At 32.2% G+C, this 14,539-nt stretch overlaps 1 protein-coding gene across 5 annotated transcripts in view; it reads right to left on the reverse strand.

Annotated features, from left to right (window-relative positions):
• Positions 1 to 120: 120 nt before the first annotated feature.
• The window catches only part of LOC113516276 (cytochrome b5 reductase 4), a 90,759-nt gene continuing 76,340 nt past the window's right edge, over positions 121 to 14,539 (reverse strand). For all 5 annotated transcript variants that reach the window (XM_026900670.3, XM_052901043.1, XM_052901044.1 and 2 more), the window contains 7 exons: positions 9,610 to 9,678; positions 8,654 to 9,282; positions 6,738 to 6,954; positions 5,814 to 6,007; positions 4,843 to 4,943; positions 4,600 to 4,689; positions 121 to 3,820 (listed from right to left, as the gene is read on the reverse strand). In XM_026900670.3, coding sequence (XP_026756471.2) covers positions 3,589 to 3,820; positions 4,600 to 4,689; positions 4,843 to 4,943; positions 5,814 to 6,007; positions 6,738 to 6,954; positions 8,654 to 9,282; positions 9,610 to 9,678 — 1,532 coding nt within the window. In that variant the 3' untranslated portion in view covers positions 121 to 3,588. The remainder of the gene's footprint in view (positions 3,821 to 4,599; positions 4,690 to 4,842; positions 4,944 to 5,813; positions 6,008 to 6,737; positions 6,955 to 8,653; positions 9,283 to 9,609; positions 9,679 to 14,539) is intronic.

Genomic DNA, 14,539 nt, shown 5'->3' on the forward strand with positions numbered 1-14,539 from the left:
AATAGAATTTATTTAAATTTGCTTAATACATATATGAAAATAATTATACATTCCCGTTTTTGCGATTACTCGATTCATAAATCGTAATAGGCTTTAGCTGTAATTTTAATGAAAGAGAGATTCGAGTTTACCTATTTATTATAAATTCATAAAACAACAACACCAAAAAGCTATAACAAAATTTCACCTGGAATGTAGGCACTTTACATGAAATACAATTTACAATTAAGTAAACATATTAACAAAACAATTTATACTTAATTAATCATATGTTGTTATTTAATATGTTATTGATAAATATTTAATTGCTATTGTAAAATATTTTAACAAAAGCTAATCAAAAATCAAATAAAATTCTATTAAACACAATATGAATTCATAAATTCACATAGAAAAAAAATTTGATTGATATGTATTTTAAAATACCGTGCCGTCCGGTAAATTCACAAAAAAAAAAAGAAATTATATCAAAATAGCATTTCTACAACAATAAGTACATCATTATTTAACCAAACGTAATTTTGGATAAATTAACAACGTGTCTTAAAACTACTGGTACATACATGGTTAATTCCAATTGAATATTAAAACACAAATATGTTTTAATCAACATTAAAAACAATACTTACAACTTTGGAAATATTTGGGTAAAGTCATATAAAATTATACAATGGAATCGATTCTAAAATTAAAATTAAAATTTGATATTACAGCCAAATGATTAAGAACAAAAAACGAAATTCTTTGTAAAATTACATCAGAACTGTTACATTTAATTCTCGATTATCCATACCATTATAGTTTTTTTTATGAATAAAGAAAAAGAAGAATTTAGAACTTAGAATGGGAAACAAGCTGACGGCCCACCTAATGGAAAGTGGTAACCGTCGCCTATAGACATAAGCAGTACCATGGACATACCAGAGTATACTGTTTCGCCCATGTTACCCCCCCATGCGCTGCCATTCAGTTTCGTTGAACTATCAAATAAAATTGTATTATTAGAGATAAGTTTAAAGAATATCAGTGAAATGGTAAACATCTATCTATAGTAAATTATTAAGCTCCTTATACAGAAATATGAATAAATAATAACATTGCTTTAATCGGAATACCGTTGTGACATTCCTGTTTGGGATTACAATGTTTAATATCGTAATATGTATGCTGCTATGTAACAAAACCATAATATGTGAAGAATATAAAAGTAAAGACTAGACCGCACTGGCCAGTGCCGTATCGATTTGTTATCCGTATTCTTGCTAGTGATCTATATAAACTATATAGATCAATATAGTTTTGCACCCTAACGCCGTACTTATTTTTTCATATCAAGGCAAAATTTATTCTATTTTTCAATTTCGAGCAAACAATACACATTTACAAAATTTCATTAAAATAAGCGGTTTCGAAGATTAGAGTGTACAAAATAAAAAAGAATAAATATATACTATTATTTTTTTCTTCAATCTCGTTATCATCAGAGCCGTAAATAAAAATATTCTAACTGGTATAAATAGCAGTTTTATACGAATTATATTATGATTATTTTTTTATAAATCCGACATCGCATATTCTTAACACAACCTGTTAAAATTTGCTATATATATATATGTACCATATTTAAAAGTATCCATTATTTGTACAAAGCGTGTCAATGTAAAATATATTATTGAATTACATTTTATACGAAATGTAATTCAATGAAATGAAACAGTATAATTATTTGGACACCAATCGACATGTGCTGGCACTAACAGATGCGGATAGCGTTTTACAGTTCTATGCAGTCGGATTTCATATAGTTTTAAATGTACCTAATTAAATTATAAAAAAAAAAAATCAAAGAAAATTTAGATTTTTGTATTATTATTATATATGTACGTAAATGTGAACCTAAATTATACATTTATCCTAATGCATACCGGGGCTCAATCAAGTGTAATATATATGAAATGATTTTGTATATAACATATAGATATATGTATTATATGGGTGGAATGAACTTTCTCTTTTAATTCTGTATTCAAGATGCCAAAACCTTAATAGTATTTGATCAGTAATGTCTTTATTATGATTTCAAATCACAATCATAAAAATATTTTATTATACAATAATCTAAGTATTCATAAAAATATTTTATCACACTTTTATTTAAATCTAATTGAAAGTAGTACATACATTATAGAAATTTAATTTCTAACTTTGTCTTATTGGTGCTTCTAATGTTTGGCCAAATCCTTAAATTACGTAAGAAATATTTTTATTAAATACATCTAGTTAGAAATCAGAGAAAATGTACATTTAACACAGCATTCATAATTTTATCTCACTCTTGGGACATCAATACAGTATAGTTACGACTATAATCTATTTTTGACAGGAATTTTTAATCAAATGTACACTAAACATACATATTCTTTCTATACAGTTATGAATAATACGCCTACATAGTTACTTCAGGAATATTTAAAATAACAATGTATTGAATATATAATAAACATTATTGCATTTTCCATTAGTATAGAAAAATAGTACAGTAAAATCATTCCCCTTATCGTTCACGTTTGCTGCTAACACATTGTCATAAAGAAACAATTTACCTATGTATGTATATTTTTAAAAACATAAATGCATTGTGTATTTAGTTCAAGCCCTTAAGGTTCCGAACCGTTTCAATTTTACGTTTTAAATTTTACTTTAAAATTAGTTAAAATTACCTCAAACCATTACTTTTATTAATAAAATTTTGCTTATTTAAATTTTCATAACCACAGATTTATAGCAGACAGATATTGTAGATTGCTAACACAATAAGTTTATTCGCGTATAAAAATCATGAAACTAATACTCAGTTTTGTACATATTGTATAATATATAAACAGCTAGAAGGTGAAATAGCATTTAGCGTATTGGTAAATCTGAATTACACATTACATACCTACATGAATGTACAGAAATCAATACAAAATTCAGATGCATATCAACAAAGTTGACTATCTGTACCTCCCAAATAACCATTAGTAAAATTTTCGCATGTTTACAATATGTTAATGAGCTTTCTATGTAAACAATGGGCAAGCAATTATGCTTCTATTAAAAAAGACGAGTAAGTAGGTAAGTATGTACAACGAAGATCATAATGTTATTTATGAAATTTCCACCAGATAAGCATTCATCTTTATGCAAAGATTCTATCACTGTTTAAACATTGATTTACTACAAATACAGAACAAGTGCTAGGATAAAGCATAGATCCAGGCGTAGATTTAGACGAAAAGAACGCAAACAATTGTTCGTAAATATACTACGTAGCTGAGCAACTAAAGAATGCTCATGCCATCTTTTCCATTGGCACTAAAAAAAATTGTAGAAGTATTTTTTAAAAGAAATTATTCCAGGAGAATTAAGCTACACTTATGGATTGAAAACTTTGAGATTGAATGACACATTTACTTAAAACATAGTAAATTTTAAATTTTTATCAGAACTTTGGTGTTACAACGAATGAAAAAATGGTATCCATTATCTCTGAGATTTTTGCTATCAAAAAATACATATGTGTAGATAAATAAGAGTAAATAAATCCTATCCTATGAAAGCATGCATACAATTTTCTTTCATGCCTAGGTTTTTCAATATTTGTAGGCCGGCGTGAGTGAACTCCGTGGGTCCACATATGCAAGCAAAATGACAACACCGTTCCTCGCATGTTAATGTCTCTTTTGGTAGTAATTCGGAAAGTAGTTGACCGCTGATACGACCTTTGGGACCCGTCCATGATGAACTGCTATCGGATAGAATATGCTTGACTGTAAACCTGAAATAAAAATAAGTAATCGTTAAAGGCTAGGCACCAAGTTTTGCAAGAAAGAGATTGCACATAATTCATTTGCTTGGGTATGGTTGTCCCACTCGATTCTGCTCTGAAAGATTTTGCGTCTTTTATATGCAATTTAGAATGACAAACAAGCAGATAGTCCAACTGATAGAAAATGGTAACCGTCGCTCGTGGTTGTCGTCTTCGGAAAAAGTAACGTAGAAGAGGTCCCATGGGTGTCACACTATATTTCGTAATATCAATATTACTGTTCATAACTTATCAGTTTCTATGGGTTGATCGTCACCACTATGGTTACCACTATGATTTATTTGCTTAAAGAAAACATTTTAATGGATGACAATAGGTTAAAATGTCGTATTATGCCCTTATAAATGCTATTTATTCACTAAATAATATGTCAAATCATTGTGTAATTTTCAAAAAGAGCGATTAGATGAGGTATCTAAGATAATAAGAAATACATTAGTACAAGAAAAAGTAAAATAAATAACTAATACCGAGTCATCAGAACATTGTAGCAATTGTAGATTCTTATGAGATTATTCGAGTCCAACAGTGGAATTTACGGGTAAATTGATACCATGATTTTTATAGAGGGTTTTGTTTCTGTTTATTCTCAAAAGCAGCAGTTAAAATTGAAAAATAAGACCCCAGTAGCTGTCAAGATCGTTGAAAATATTCCGGTAATTTGATGAAACAAAAAATATATTGGGATAAAAAGCAATATTACAAAATTGGATTACAGATCTGTTTACCTTTTATCTTCCTTGGTAATATCTTCAAAATTTTCTTGAAATAGGACGTCGCTTTCTGTTTTGTTAAAAAATAACAAATGGACTCTGTCGCTGTAAAAATAAAGATGATATTTATAAGCTACAGTTGAAAATACGGTTATTTACATTTTTAATAATTATAATTATTATCAAAATTGAAAGTTTTTATAATACAAACATAAAAGTTTGTAAATTATTATTGTCTAATTATATAGAAAATCTTACCATCTAGGATTTGATCTCATAAGCATGAATCGTAGTAGACCTAGCATAGGAGTGATTCCCGTGCCTGCCGCTATTAGGTAAATAATCTTCACAGACTTCAGCTGAAATTAAATGAAAATAGGTATTTAGAGAGAAACCTAGACAATTATATCCCGATAGACAGATCGTGTTCTATCTGAGGAAAGAGTAAAAGCGACTCCGGCCTGCGTACATGAGGTAAGTTATTTTTCTTTTGTTTTTCTTTTTTTTTTATTCTTATGAAAAATCTGAAAGTAATCTAAAAACCTGTAAGTAAATTAGTGGGTAAGATACTCCACTAATTTACTTACAGGTTTTTAGATTGAAGAGAATTTCTTTTCTTTATTCAAGTATATTATAGTTCTTAAAAAAAATAGGAAAAAATATAAGTAAAATAAGAATAATTGTTTTACCATAGGATTTTTTTAATGGGTGATAATGGAATGGTAATCCCAGCCACGCTATCGGTATACACCGGCGGAGCACCAGTGAAGGATGATAGGTGAGGATGAAGTAGGTCAGTTAGCCCATCGTGACGAATTCAACAAGAATTGTTCATGATGGTTTCCAGGGGGAACCACGTGAAGGTCGATCTAATAGGGCATATTGCTACCAATGGGGCTGCCAAACTCCATTGCTAACAATCCCTTTTCCCCCTTTTACAATAGGTTACATAATATTAGGTATATATTTGTCATGATTTAGAACTTGGTAGATATGATTTGCAATTGATTGAGCGCTAACATAGACAAGCTTTGCACAGAGACTTACTCTTTAGGAGACTGCTGATCCTATTTCTACTTTATATTTATTAACATTAAATTTATGCAGTTATGAATTAATAATACAGTAGAGTAGTGTAGAGGCGCGCTCGTGAAAACAAATGCGTTAATATGAACCTAAACTGAATGGTAACAAGGATTAAAGGAAATGTATGTGAATATAAAACTTACTTTTTGCAAATGGAAGTTGCCATAAGGTCCAGACAACGTCACCGAATCACCTACGTTCAGTGCCGTCAGATACGGGGAGAGGATGCCGTCGTCGTATTTCTTGACAGCGAGCTTGAGAGGAGTCACAATCTCACTACTATTCTGCGTACCCCAGCCTTCGCCGACAGGAGTGTAAGAACGCACATAGTCGCCACCTGGAATTTGTGTTGATAAATTATTAAATAAATAAACGACACTGAACTTGCACACACACAGCGTCATCTTATCCCATTTGAAGCAGACTTTATGGGTATTAGACAACTGATAGACCAAAATTCTCTTTTTTGTGTTGTACATATATGTATATCTATAAAACACCCAGATCAATACAAACATGAATACAAATGTTTTTATTGTGAAGGGATCGAACTACACTAAGCTATATTATCAAGGTCTTCATTACTAGATAAATATTATTATCAGGTATTACTTATTTTGCTGGCGCAAAGTTCCAAACTTTGAATTTATATTGAAGCTAGCTTTTACCCGTGACCTCGTTTGCGTGACCGGGATATGTTTACTGACCGGAATAAAAAGAATCAAATATCATCCACTATCCCATATAGTACATACATTAAATTTAGTTTTATTTTGATTTTTTTGCAGCGTTCGTTTTCCTTTATTCACACTGCATTATTGTATTTCATCTTCGTAATCATTAAAGATATCCTGGAGATAAAAAGAGATAGAGATATTGTATATATTAGATTATGGAAATGGAAACGGTAATGTGCTTAACATTACGTTATCGACACCCTCGCTTGCGTCTTATCTTACTGTCCGGATACCCCGTGAACCGTTAAAGAGCGATGCACACGAAGTTAGCTATAGTATTATGTAATTATGAGGAACGTACATCGAGGTGCAAATATTATTAAAATGTACCTGATATTTGTTTGTGGACACGGATGTGGTGACCTAGCGGTACCACTACTGAGCCGGACTGTGGTTGCAGCGCCAGCAGCGTCGTGTCGTGGGCCACTCGTCCCACGTGTACTACACTACACTCCAATGTCCGTGGTGAAGACACTCGTGTTGCTGAGCCGACACTTATTTCGCCACAGCTTTTCCAAACGCACGGCTCCATTTTTTGAGCGATAATCTAAAAATAGTAACAGATATTAATACTATTAGTATTTTTTTTATAGATAAAATAATAGACAAAGGGGGGAAAGGGATTTTTAGTAATAGAGACTGAGAATCGCATTGCTAGCAATATACCCAACCAGGTCGACCTCCTCGCGATTCTCCCTGGAAACTATCATGGTTAATTCCTGATGAATTCATCATAATGGGCTAACTGGCCTGTTTTCATTCTCATCTATCACCCTTCACTGGTGCTCCGCCAGCGTATCCCGTTAGCGTAGGCGGGGTTACCATACCATTTTCACCCATCAAAAATAGACAAATACTCTTTATTATTTCTCCAAAAGATTACATTAGTAAACTTATTCTAAATACTGTTGTTGATAATGTTTTATTGCATGTATAAAAGATTACACTGAGAAAACAATGGACGGCCTTATTGCTAATAGAGATCTCTTCCAGACAATCTTTGGATGGAGAAGAATAATTATGAACAGTTCGATCGGAAACACAAAACTCTGTTCGTTTCTTTTTAAATATAAATAAACATTTTAATTATAATATTACATATAGAGTGGCATTTCATTGGTTTTCCTAATTCTAAGGTCCACGTGTACGAAGTAGCGGAGATAAAAGCTAGTATCCAATAAATCTTAATTAAGTACATCATCCGCTTTTTCAGTGAGGTGGATAGGTCAGTAGGTCAATACAAGTTGTAACTTTAAACAGTTTAGGAAGTAGCTTCAACTAATATCACTTTATCTAATTAGATTCTATTAGAATTATCTAATGCCATTTACTTAATGGCATGATGACAATGATATTTTCAACCGACTTCGAAAAGAAGGAGGTTCTCAGTTTGGTTGGATTATTTTTATGTTTATTGGAAAATTCTTTTTTTTTATCTAAAAAGATATTATAAGCATATCCCATAGAAATTTCATCAAAATAGTTTTTAATTCAAATTAACTGGTTTTGTTTTTATTGTTATTATTTTGTATAAATTGAAGTCGATTATTTTTGTGGGATAATCTTAAATTCTAAATATAGTACTAGGTTAATTATAATAGGTTCCGGTTACTGTAATACCCAAAATAATGCGTTAACGTAAGTGTGCATTAAGAAAAGGTTGCGTCTATGATGAAGAAGAGTAGTAGTGCAATCTGAAAAGATTTTTATAAATTTCTGGTTACGAAGGTATAACACCTTATTTCTCAGGAATAGCAGCGTCTAAGGGATACCATGGGAATCAATGTGTATTATATATTATCCGTGGTACACTTTATGTCTATAAGCAACGGTTACCACTTTCCATCAGGTGGACCGTCAACTTATTTAGTAACTAGTTTCTACCCGCGACTTCGACCGCATTAGCAGAATCTACCCCACACAGTACGTGTAGGTATATCAAATTTCATATTGATTGGTTAAGTCGTTACGGCGCTACAACGTAACACACAAACTCACTTTTATATTAAATATATAGTAAGGATTCAGGAAGCATAAAAAAATACACTGAGAAGATAAGTCCAATTTGGAAATACTCTTATGAGCTTTACACCTATATTAGATATTGTTAGGTATTAACACTACTTCTTAAAATATTATCACCAACACTACGGCTTTAATTAACTATTCGTTACTGAAAAACATGAACAAAAAAATTAAACTTTTGGTCACAACACGCACAATAAGTATATTCTATGATTATTTACCTCTATTTTCCCACTTTCAGCGTATACTTTCAATTGTAGTGGCTCCTGTAATTTCGCTTCGGGGATTAATTTCAGCGTCCTCAACCAACCATTATTAGCCACTTCAACTAACAAGACCCCTTCAGTTATCCTCGCACATCCCCCGGGGTTGGCTAATGGCCCGGTGTACACAGATATCGTCAATTTAGTCGACGTTTGAATCCAATCATAGCGAAGGGCCGGTACTTCAGGCTTATCCGCCGTTTTAATCGGACTGGACCCAGCTCTCCGGCTTATCGAAACAGGCAAATCACTTGACTGGATCAAGCTTTGCATAATTTTACTCGGTGGGCTCCCCTTGACGTTTTCTTCGCTTTTAGAAGTTATTTTCTTTCTAACAGGTGTAATACAATTTGCTAAGTTTTCCATTGACTTTCTCACTAATTCTTGTGCTTTAGAAGGTTCTCGGAGACGGTCGGATTTCGGCGAAGAACCCGTATTGTCGAATAGTTCCTCAGCACTAGGGAGATCGAACCTAAGTGGTCCAACAAGGCACTTCGCCAGCAGAGAGTCATAGTTCACCCAAGGGTGCACTTTGTCGAAAAGCTGAGTTGCGTCTATTCCAGCACCGCGCATCAGTTCCTCTGGTCCTATAAATAAATTTGTGATTTTAATTACAAAATTATAAAATCGGTTTATTAATAGAATAGCTTTTGTCCGTGGCTTTGCTAGCTCTTATTTCATACTGTTCTTATTTTATACAAACTTTCCGTTTTCTATTTCACACCTTTAGGGGTGAATTTTTCAGAAGCCAATAAACATTTTAATCTTTATTTTGCACATAGAGCCCAAATATAAAATTGTACGTCTCTAAGATTCCTAATTCAGTGGTTTCCGTTGTGCGTTCATATATGGGTAAGTCTCTCAGCATCCGCTTATTGTGAATATAATAATTTTAACATATTAATGTTAATTACCTCCAGGATGATAAGGTAAGTAATGTGTAATATTATAAACACGCCCTCGGATAGCCAACCAGGCATCACCTGAAAATACAACAATTAATATATTAATAAAATTTCGACCAAGCAAATGAATACTCACTCTTCTTTAATTTTCATTTAGGGTTAATCTGCTACGGGAGCGTTTTTTCGTTGCGCACAATTTTGCATATTGTTCTGGAATTTTTAAGGGCCTATCTGATCCTATATCCTATATATATTATTAATATTATTAAGAGACGGGCTTTTTTCAGACAGAAAAACACTGCAATCTTTTGTGCTCGCCTTTTTTTAAGGTTCGCTACTAATGTTTTTTGTAGCGATGTTTTTTTATCCCCTCAGGTGTAATAAAGTGTATTTCTCAAAGGAGATATATCGTTTTATGTATGAGTGGGCTACAGCCATAAATTAAATAATGCGGCGTTTCCTGCACATTGTGACAAAATCTGCAAACACTTTTTGGACATAAGTCTAGCTGGGCTATGTGCTTGTTTAGTTTGTAGCGTCCAGTGAGGGCCCTTGTTAATACATTATATATTATTTGTACTCAAAAGAATTTCTTAGAGTAATTTTCCGAAACCCCTTAACCAGGGCTTTCGAGTGATATTATAATGGCAATAAGAGCCAGTTATTATTTGCTGCCTCTAAGCTTTCAAGATTGAGGTGTCTGAGCTTTAGGCTTCGAGATATGCCACAATATCTTACAACCTAGTTCATAAATCTATTTGAGTTTGTTATGTAAATGTTCCAAAACACAAATCAAATGTCAAACGTTGCGTCTGAGACATGTATTTTGTATAAGTAGTTGTTGTGATATCTAGATATTGAAAATATGTTTTACATATGTATCACAATATGCATAATACTTGGTATTAACCGTCTACATACATGTATGTTTAGTGGAAATGTGGTGTTCGGTAATCTGATTTCATGCATATACTCTTATGTATATATATAACATCTAAGTTTGATACTGTTGACTCTGCTAATATATACCTTCGTACTATTCTTACACGTGTTTCAACTCAATACGAGACACTATTAACAAATGTTTGTTTAACCGGGAGTATGTTTGACGTTATTAAACAGTAATTAAAAAATCGATGAATTAACCGAGTACCTACTTACTACCAATGTAGACGTTGATAGTTGATCATTATTTTGGATAAAGTTTGCGTTCTAGATATTGTAAATAAAAGGTATAGAGAATTTCTTTTAAAATAATATATTATCTGCTTTCAGATGGCATATATTAATAATTTGAAAATTATGAAGTGAAAACTTTTCTTTTTTATTTTAAAAAATGCGTAGTTTGCGAAAAAATGTTATACTCCCGATTACCTCAAAATGTGCTTTGAATTTCATGTCAATTCTCAGGGTCGTACGTTTAGTAACTCCTATCCATTCTTTTAAATTCTATTCCTATTCTTTCTCCATCCAAGCCATTCGTCTCTGAATCTCCTTACCTCTTTCCATTAGATTAGCGTAGTCTATTGCCACATTCAAAAGGCAGGTAAAATCTCATTACCTATCTCTCTAATTTAACTTAATGTTTACTATGTGTTATTTACCTTCATCTATTTAGTATATTTATGTTTATGTAATTTCGTTTTATTTTTATATAAATGATATTTAGCATATACGCATTTTATTAGGTTACTTTTTTTGTATTTACTGTGTCTGACTTGCGTCATCTACCTTTCTCTCTGTATTTATTTACAATTTATGCCAGGTTGACTGTAAGAGATTGCTTTTAGCGATAAGGTCGCCTTTGTGTATACACATTCTGTATAAATACTCCTTGTATACATTTCTTTTGTGCGCAATAAAGAGTTGTTATTATTATTATAAACGTAAGTGATATAGAAGTCGTAAAGAGCAGACATACCTACTGGTATTTTATTTATGCAAAGTTCTTTATAATGCATCAAATATATGAAATTTTAAAGTAACTGTTTTTATGACAAAGCACTTAATCTACTCGATGTACAAATTTAGAAAATCAATTTAAATTGAAATACCTATTTTGGAAAATAACAATATAATACTCTATCTTTACCACAATAATAAATTCGATGTTGAATTGTTTTCTTAGAATTTGTTCTGTAATATTTAGAGATGGGCAATCCACCTGGGTGGGTTTAAAGTCTGGTGGGTAAAAACCGGGTGTTTTGGGTTTATTGGGTTTAAACCCCATAAACACCCAAATTTTTGGGTGTTTATGATTTTGTACTTCATCATCGTCATCTCAGCCGCAAGACGTCCACTATACTGGACATAGACAATATTATTATGCAGCCTACAGAATAAAAAACTTTTAATTTGATTTTGAGTTTATTAAGAAAGAGATGAAAGTAAAATGTAAAACTACAGTCAATCACTGTCAGATTCAGAGTTATTACAAGCGATGAATTGTATAGGTTCGATAGGCTCTATTTCGTCTAAACTGTTATGTTCATTTACTTGCTCAATGAAAGCTTCTAAGGTATTTTCTTCATTAAACTGAATGTCCTCGCATTCAGCTTTATGTTTAAGATTCCAGTTATAACAAATGAATGAAATTTTTTCAGTTCTTTCAGTTGTAAGTCGATTTCTTTTGTTATTATGTATGTAGCCTTGGATACTAAAGGAACGCTCAGTGGCTGCCGAAGTACAGGGAGCTGATAGAATACGAATCGCTACTTTGCTTAACTCAGTGGAACCACAAATACCTTTCCACCATATTAGGGGCTCAATGCTATCTAATGAGCTCCATACAAATCCTCTGGCCCAAAAGTTTTCTTTAGCTTTATAACACGCCAAATCTGCCATTACATTTGACAAACTTAAGTGTTGGCTTAAATTGTAGATAAACTCCATACCCTTAAGTTCTTCCTCTTGAGTAAGTTCGACTCCTAGAGTCCTGGGGTCTAGAATATATGCTGCAAAATGTATTGGCCTCATTGCCATATTGCATCTTGAAGATACTGATGTTAGAATCTGCTGTTTGCTTTCTTCGCTCAATGTCGAAATCTCATTTAATGCAAAACGTATCTTAGCTTGTACATCTCTAAATGTAATGTATGTGCGATGCAAACGATTCTGGTCGCTCTCTAAGTAAAATATGCTTTCAGTGACTGGTTCCAAAATACTTATACATTCCCCTGTCTTCGTCCAGAAATCATCACTTAGAATTAAATCTTTAATATCTCTTGAAATTACCACATCTTCTCTAACTGTTAATATTTGCAAAGCTATCTTATTTGCTTTCAAACTTTTTAACGAAGTAACATGACTTCCCCATCTTGTAGCACAAGGCAATTTTAGTGTTTGTGTAGAATCTTCACCCTGCCTTGATTTTATCAACAAGGAACTTAATCGTTGACTCCTTTTAACAGTTTTTATTATATTTATGGCTTGCATAATAAACACAGTTACTTCTTGTATCTTTACAATATCTTGGCACAACAAGTTAAGGATATGTGCACAGCAACCGAGAGGAACAACATGTGGATATTTGAGTTTTGTTAATTCGAATGCCTTTTGTATATTTCTAGCGTTATCGCCAATAAGTACAAGAAACTTATTTGCTCCATACACTTTCATTACTTTTTCAACTTCTTGGCTAAGGTATTCACTAGTGTGAGGATTACTTTCTGTATTCAAACTTTTAACGTATGCAGGTTGAGGTTTTGATATAAGAAAGTTTATTATTCCTTCATTTCTTAAATTAGACCAGCCATCGCACTGAAGGTGTAAGTAACTACAAGCATTTAGTTCCTCATTTAACTCAAAACGCATTTCTCTATATATTTTATCTAAGTATTTTGTCGCTAAAGCTTTACGTGAAGGTATTTTAAATTTTGGTTGCAATTTTTCGAAAAATTGTATCCATAAAGGATGTTGCACCATCGATAATGGCGTCCCTGTTACAAATATAGCTCTCGCTAATTCTGTTTTTATATGATCATCGGTGTCTTGAAACTCAGCATTTATTGTAGTGTTAGCAGACGACGAGGGGCTTATAAAAGAATCATTTGTCTCTATCTCTGACAGTCCAGACATTTTGGTTTTGGACGAGCTATCTTTTATAAGTTTCATAGAGTCTTTTAATGTTTCTGGAGATTTTGGACAAGTGATAAGATGTTGAAGCATTTTGGCAGCATTACTGAATTTGTAGACCTTATTACAAAGCTTGCAAGAAACAGACTTGTTTGGTAAAGTACGGTCCCCATTGAACCTAAAAAAATGAACGATGATTAGTTGGTCTGACGAAAATTCAACAATAGAGTGCCTATTTTTTTACAATGATTATTTCTTGTTATTTACAATAAATTTAATAAAAAAAAAAAAAAAATAAATACAAAAAACCTTTGTAAAATTACATCTCCTCGGAGGATTAAACGCAGACGCTAGTTTATTATCGTATTGTTCTGTATTTTTCTCAGCAACTTCTTTAATTCGATTAGGTACTTACGCATATTATGTTAAAAATAAATATCTAGTACACATCTTAGGCTATCCACCATTATTATCCAATGACGACTCTCAGCTAACTATGCACTATCATCCAAAATAAACGTGTATGGAAAATTTTATCCCAGTCGGTTGAGGATTGAGGATAATTGCATCAACATACGAACATACCTACATACTTTTATTTACATAACGCAAGCTAAATAAAAGCTTGTAATAATACATCTAATTTTAAGTTAAAATTGTTAAGTGATCATGATATAATTGTATCATTCAAAAATCCACTTACCTTTAATTATTTCTTGTTAAGTATAAATATTATTTCAAATCTGCTCCCTTAATATGCACTTTTTTACTGCTTTTCCTACCTAACACGTTACCAGGAAGTCACGTTACCAGAGTCAGAGTAATAGTGAACACGTTTGACAGTGATTGTCGTCGCCTCATATTC

This window comes from Galleria mellonella, unplaced genomic scaffold (genome assembly GCF_026898425.1).
Source record: "Galleria mellonella isolate WM207_F2 unplaced genomic scaffold, CSIRO_AGI_GalMel_v1 utg74, whole genome shotgun sequence".
NCBI classification, from domain to species: domain Eukaryota; kingdom Metazoa; phylum Arthropoda; class Insecta; order Lepidoptera; family Pyralidae; genus Galleria; species Galleria mellonella.